Genomic DNA, 7,020 nt, shown 5'->3' on the forward strand with positions numbered 1-7,020 from the left:
TCGCATCCGAGACGGGCGGCGATTCTTTTCCGGCAAAGTTGACTAAGCAAGTCGTCCTTTGTTCCATCATAGCAGCCTTCGGAGGTCTCATGTTTGGCTATGATATTGGCATATCAGGTCTGGAACCATGAATTTACGTAACTCTTTATGCAAATTTCTTATTTGTTTCAAAGAAATCAAATTAAAATCACAAATCCCACCTAGATTTTTCGTTCATGAATCCAACTTTCAAGAAGGGAATTCAAATATATGACGTTTACTATATTCCTTTTCTTGCATGATTTTCTTCAAGATCCTGAAATTAACTATATATAAATCCTGTAATCTTTATATTTTCTTTAAATCTTGATAATAATATTACACGAATCAATGTCATGCAGGAGGAGTAACATCCATGGATAGCTTCTTGCTGAAATTCTTCCCCGTCGTGTACGAAAAGAAGCACAGAGCAAAAGAAGATAACTACTGCAAATATGACAATCAGATGCTCCAACTCTTCACATCGTCACTGTACTTAGCAGCGGTGGTGTGCAGCTTCTTCGCGTCGTTTTGCTGCAAAAAGTTCGGGCGGAAGCGCACCATGCAGATGGCTGCGTTCTTCTTTTTTGTCGGAGTCGTCCTCAACGCCGTAGCCGTCAATATCCCTATGCTCATCGCTGGTCGCCTTTGTCTGGGTGCTGGAATTGGGTTTGGAAATCAGGTATAATATTCTTATATTATAAATAGAAACAACGTCCAATTTATTTAAAATATGGTGGCCGGTATAGAATATACATTAATATTTGTTGTATCTATTGAATGTGATAAATTTTATTTTCTACTTTTTTTGTAAAATAATGTTTACAAAGCTCTAATCTTTATTTCCATATATATAGGCAGTGCCACTGTTTATATCAGAAATTGCACCAGCAAAGTACAGAGGAGGCCTAAACATATGCTTCCAAATGCTAATCACAGTAGGCATTTTGATAGCAAATGTTGTCAACTTTTTGACATCCAAAATGCATACTTATGGCTGGAGGATATCACTCGGTGGTGCTGCATTCCCGGCCATTTTCCTCGGCTTAGGATCCCTTCTCATCGTCGAAACGCCCACTAGCCTGATCGAGCGTGGCAAAACGGAGGAGGGTTTAAGGGTACTCAAGAAAATCCGAGGCGTAGAAGACGTCCAAGAAGAGTATGCTGAAATCTTTCGTGCCACAGAGACTGCAAAAAAGATCAAGAACCCTTTTAAAAACTTGTTTAAAAGATCCAGTATCCCTCAACTTTTCTGTGGAACAATACTGCAAGTCTTCCAGCAGTTTACGGGCATCAATGTGATCATGTTTTATGCCCCTGTGTTGTTTCAAACAATGGGGCTCGGGTCAGATGCTTCGTTGTTATCAGCTGTGGTTACCGGTTCGATCAATTCTGTGTCCACTTTGGTTGCAATATTCGGTGTTGATAGGTTTGGAAGAAGGGCTCTACTCATCGAGGCTGCAATCCAAATGCTTATTTCTCAGGTATATACTCAAGATTGTGACATCATAAATCTATAATAATTAATGATACTAAGAAGGGGATTCTTACGTACCTTTTTTTATGCAGTGTATCACAGGAGTGATTCTTGCCACGCAGTTGGGCTCAACAAATGCCATATCCAAATCCTACGCGTACATAGTAATGGCCTTGATCTGTTTCTTTGTCTCGGGTTTCGCCTGGTCGTGGGGTCCCCTCGGCTGGTTGATCCCGAGTGAGATATTCCCATTGGAGACACGGACTGCAGGCTTTTTCTTTGCAGTCAGCACGAACATGATCTGCACATTCATAATTGCTCAAGCTTTTTTGACGATGCTTTGCCATATGAGGTGGAGTATCTTCTTCTTCTTCGCTGCCTGGATCGTTGTTATGGGATGTTTTGCCAAATTCTTGTTACCTGAAACTAAAGGAATTCCCATAGATGAGATGAATGAGAGAGTGTGGAAGAAACACTGGTTCTGGCGTAGGTTCTTCACGGATGAACGAGGTGACCAATCTTGTGTGGAGAAGGAGCTCAAGTTACAAGTTACCAAAGAAGAAGTTTGAATTACTTCATTTTTTGCTTCGTTTTGGCTGTTTTAATTCTCAGGATTAATATTTAGCTTTTTTCTTAGGATTAATGTTTGGATTTTTTGTTTGATTTGGCTTGGTTGTTTTAGTTCTTGGGATTAATATTTAGATTTCTTTCTTAGGATTAATGTTTAGATTTTTTTAAGCTGGATTTGTCCCTGAACTTGATTATTCCAGTTAAATACTATATAATTTCATTTTCTATTTCTATACAGCAGCTTAAATATCTGATCCATTCATTTCAATCTTTTTCATATTTGGTGTTATATCTTCTATTATCCTATTGAGTTTGCATTAAGCGACCAGAGAAGGCTAATCGAAACACGGTAAGTGTGCGACGTGACACAAAGTAAACTACCCCGTAACTTTTACTTGCAACAGATCAAATAGGAATCCATAGATTTTTCAAGGCCGCGTCAATGAATGCAGCAAAAAAGAAGTTAAGTTGTATTCAATATTATTACCTATTATATACATTTGGATATCTATCTAATATGGAAAATCAGGAGGATAGTCCTTCTGATGCTTTTCGACCGTCTCTCGAAGCGATTTTTCTTGGTAACAGAGGTTTGAAGGTGGAACATCATACACATCTGAGAACATTTCTTCTAAACCTGGTTTCTCAATCTTCTCTGCAACTTGAATTGCATGCAACACCTGTGGCACGATGGTGATATCAAACATTCAAATGTCAAAACTGATGCACAAAGATGCTTTGGCATCTAAAAGAAACGAGCATTATGAGCCTACTAGGTCCGCTTGTTTTTACCTCCTTACGAGTAGCCTCCCGTAATTTGGACTCAGCTTGAGAATCCCACCAACCATATCCTTCAAGCCATTTTCGAAACCTTGCCACTGGATCTTGAGCTAATCTCCACCATTCTATCTCTTTAATAGGGCGATATTTGGAAGAATCGTCAGACGTGGAGTGGTGTCCTGCTCGGTACGTGAGGGCCTGTTAATGAAAGGATCAGCTCTGAAAACATAATATGAAAATCCTTTTTCACGTAATACATAAAACGACAGAGAACTATGTTTCACCTCGATTAAAACTGGCCTGGATTCATTAATTGCCATTTTGCGAGCAATATGAACAGCATTGAACACAGCAAGGGCATCATTACCATCAACTCGAATGCTACGTACTCCATATGCTTGACCTCTGACCACGATCCCATCACCTACAGACAAAATAAAGAGTCCAGTAAGAGAACCAACAAGGAAATTTTTGTAATTATGCCTTGTAGATTTGTAGGAAAATATATACTTCGAAACTGATCGCTAACTGGGGTGCTGATAGCCCATCCATTGTTTCGGCAGAAAAATATGACTGGAGCCTCCACGACAGCAGCAAAATTTAACGCAGCATGGAAATCTCCCTAACGTTTATCAGGATAACAAGAATTAGATCACATATCAAAGGCATCAAAATTTAAAGAATGGAGATCTAACTTCAAATCTGGTCTCAGAATATATAAAACAGAAATTTTTAGTCCATATTCCCACGTGCCAATAATGGTTTTAAATTGTAAATTTACCGTACTAGAGCCTCCGTCTCCAAAATAAGTTATAGTGCATGCGTCTTTTCCGTCCATCTTTAGAGCATAAGCAGCACCAACAGCATGGAGAACTTGAGTACTGATGGGTAATTACCATCACTACTCGTAAGGTAAAATTGAAAATCATGTACTGAAACACAATACTTATGCATACTCTCACCCAACTGTTGAAGCAACAGTGATATAATTGTGCTTCTTGGATCCATAATGTGCTGGCATCTGCCTGCCTTTTCCGCTGTCGACTTTGTTTCCAAAACATTGGTTAGCGAACTCTTGTAGTGTAAATCCCCTCCAGAGCAGAACCCCGGCCTCCCTATACTGCACAGCCGATCATGTTTTCACCTTTCTCGAGAATATAAAAGATAAACATGAATTTAATATGCTAACCTGAGGAAAGACAAAATCATCCATTGTAAGTGCAGCTGCAGATGAAATGTTTATGGCCTCTTCTCCAATGGAAGTGACATAAAATGATATTCTTCCCTGTCTTTGAGCTTCATAGAAGGTAGAGTCCATTGTTTGAAGCATAACCATGTTTTTGTACATCTTCACAGCAATGTTCTTATCAATCTGAGTAAACAAATTCATATTTAACTGGCCTTTTCTTTTAGATCTTTCTTTTTTGCACTAGTGTAAAAATATAATGCAAAGTATGTATAATAGGCAGAAGACCTGTACACAATCGTTGCTTAATAGCTGCCCTCTGTCATCAAGAACACGGTAGCAGGGAACCCTCTCTGTTGATTCGGATAGAAATTTCAATTCTTGGGTGAATTTAACTATTCCTCCAGGGAAATTCAGAACCTGATTAGAACGAAAAATATACTGCAACTATTGAAAAACAGCAATAAAATTCAGATGATATTCTTGTTTCAACCGATATTTTACATAAAACAGACGCACAAAACTTGTCTATCAACTATAGAACCAAATCACTTCTATCTTTCTCGGTGTTCAGCTATGTTGCTGAAAACGACAGAAGAATAACAAAATAGAATCCACTCCATATTAGAAAAATTACTCTTCACTAGAACTTAATATAGGATTTGACAAAAACAATTAACATTTGATTGTAATGCTTTCAAAAAGAAATCTACACATGCATAGCAACCCAAATGCAGAAGACTAAGTGAAAAAGAATTGCCAAAATGGTAATCCTTCCAAGAATCTGAAGACCATGCATCAAATCAACAGTTGAACAAGAAACCTAAAAGGGAGCAATCCAAATAATACGATCCAGAAATGACCTAATTATTGGTTGTCTATCTATTTACACTCAGAATTTTCCACAATTCTTCTACTTAAGGAAAGATTTCACACTGATCAGTGCACATAAGTGTGATATGCTGTTTAGTTCTAACTGCAAACAGTATCATAAACATTCAAGATGGTGTCTCACAGTAACCGACTTTGTAAGCGGTCAAACTTTAGCAACTTCTTATCATGCCAAAGCTTTAGTGTATCACTACGCAGAGATCTGACCTGAAAGTCAAGGTACAATTGCAGAAAACATGTATATTTGATAATGGTAATTATATTTCCGAAGTCTTCAACCAATAATCCATCAATATTTCGAGCTAAACAACATGCCAGAATCTAACTCATCCCTCACATAATTAATATATGCTCTGCCAATATATCACCACTATAAATTCCAAATTCTTGAAACAACATCTAACAGCTATGTTATTAACATAATAGCAGGATCAGAATCTACTCAATTAATTCGGGATGAATATAATTTTTTTCCATTGGAGCAATGAAAAGTTCAAAAATATTAATAGTTCAGGATATTTTATTAGCTCGTTCGAAAGAAAACAAAAAATACAAACTCAATACCACATCCAAATTCGTAAAACACAAGAAAATGTGTTCATTCAAGAATTAACAACATTAATATTCTTTCAATAGTCAAAGTCCACAATATCAAAAGCAACAGAACAAAACCAATAGAATACCTGAGAACCACCTCTATCATCCAAGTAATCCCATTGCTTATCGGGTTTAATCGACTCAAAACGGCGAGAGATGAAAAGGGTTGGCCTATTACAGGGTAATAGACGTGTGATTCTGCTGTTTTCAGATACAGAATAATGTTCGTGGGAAGAACAAGCAGCCCGAGAAGTGAGGTTGATCATGGCCTGAAAACCAATTTTTTGATTGAAATGGCGCAAATATTTCCCAGATTTTGATACATAAAACGCCATTACTAAATATCAAGAAGATGAAAGTGAATACGAAATTCAAACGGAAGAATGAACTAACTTTTCGAGTTTCAAGATTTGAAGTATCCCGAGCTTGGATAGAGCAAATGCGAGCGCTAAATAAATAATATATTTGATAAGGTGACGTATGTGATATGTCATGAAAATATTAAAATTATATATTTGATAAGTCAATATCATTTTAATGATGGCAAAAACTTGTGTGAGACGGTCTCACGGGTCGTATTTTGTGAGACGGATCTTTATTTGGATAATCCATGAAAAAGTACTACTTTTTATGCTAAGAGTATTACTTTTTATTGTGAATATGGGCAGGGTTGACCCGTCTCACAGATTGAGATCCGTGAGACGGTCTCCTATGAGACCTACTCTTTAATGATAGATATATGAGTGCAAGAAAAAAATTTGTGTAGACAATCTATGATCGTATTTTGTGATATTAATATTTTATTTGAGTCATTTATGAAAAAATATTATTTTTTTATGTAATATTATTTTTTATTGTGAATATCGATTGGGTTGACCCGTCTCATAGATAAAAATTCGTGAGATCGTCTTACATAAAATTTACTCTAAATATAATGGATAAACAACGTATAAAACTGATTATAAATTATATGTTAAAAAAAGTAGCTGTACAAAACACAACAAGAAAATAATGCTAAAAAATGTTTATAAATAAGCGTGTGAATCCTAATATTTTTTCGTAAATTTTATGTATAAAAAATGTAATATATTAATCAGTGTAAAAATAATAAATTAAATTAATTGTTGATGGGTTCATTGTGTAAAATCGTTGGTTAAAAACTAAAGGGAAAAAAAAGGTGTAAGAATAGATAATAATATATTTTAAATAAAATAATTTGATTAGATATTAAATAATAAAATTAAAATAACAAATTAGTCAATTGATTATACGAACTCCTCACAAAATAATAACATCGAACAATAGAAATATTCCAAAATGTTCCAACAAATAATCATATTTTAAGTTTTTTGTCGTCCTTATACGAAACTAACATGATATTAAATATTACTAACACTTATCACGACAAACATAATATCCAATAAGCAAGAAGAGAAAAAACGTTTTGGAAAATCATCAATTTATGACCAAAATTTATGTGAGACAGTCTCACGAATCGTAT

At 35.8% G+C, this 7,020-nt stretch overlaps 2 protein-coding genes across 3 annotated transcripts; one reads left to right on the forward strand and one right to left on the reverse strand.

The window, feature by feature from the left end:
• The first annotated feature begins 287 nt into the window (after positions 1-287).
• On the forward strand, positions 288-2,422 carry LOC140805993 (sugar transport protein 8-like). Its single transcript, XM_073162397.1, has 3 exons — positions 288-700; positions 876-1,502; positions 1,588-2,422. The coding sequence occupies exons 1-3, from the start codon at positions 395-397 to the stop codon at positions 2,062-2,064; spliced, it is 1,410 nt and encodes a 469-aa protein (XP_073018498.1). The 5' UTR covers positions 288-394; the 3' UTR covers positions 2,065-2,422.
• A 50-nt stretch (positions 2,423-2,472) lies between these two features.
• On the reverse strand, positions 2,473-5,973 carry LOC140805992 (2-oxoisovalerate dehydrogenase subunit alpha 2, mitochondrial-like). Of its 2 annotated transcripts, none has more exons than XM_073162395.1 (9): positions 5,606-5,973; positions 4,320-4,478; positions 4,035-4,217; positions 3,808-3,965; positions 3,627-3,726; positions 3,356-3,467; positions 3,130-3,269; positions 2,858-3,043; positions 2,473-2,745 (listed from the first exon to the last, which is right to left on the reverse strand). In XM_073162395.1, the coding sequence occupies exons 1-9, from the start codon at positions 5,852-5,854 to the stop codon at positions 2,578-2,580; spliced, it is 1,455 nt and encodes a 484-aa protein (XP_073018496.1). In that variant the 5' UTR covers positions 5,855-5,973; the 3' UTR covers positions 2,473-2,577. The 2 variants fall into 2 exon arrangements, with proteins under 2 accessions (XP_073018496.1, XP_073018497.1); XM_073162396.1 differs by having other exon boundaries at positions 4,320-4,451; positions 5,606-5,971.
• Between the last annotated feature and the right edge of the window lie 1,047 nt (positions 5,974-7,020).

This window comes from Primulina eburnea, chromosome 11, assembly GCF_022965805.1.
Source record: "Primulina eburnea isolate SZY01 chromosome 11, ASM2296580v1, whole genome shotgun sequence".
NCBI classification, from domain to species: Eukaryota; Viridiplantae; Streptophyta; class Magnoliopsida; order Lamiales; family Gesneriaceae; genus Primulina; species Primulina eburnea.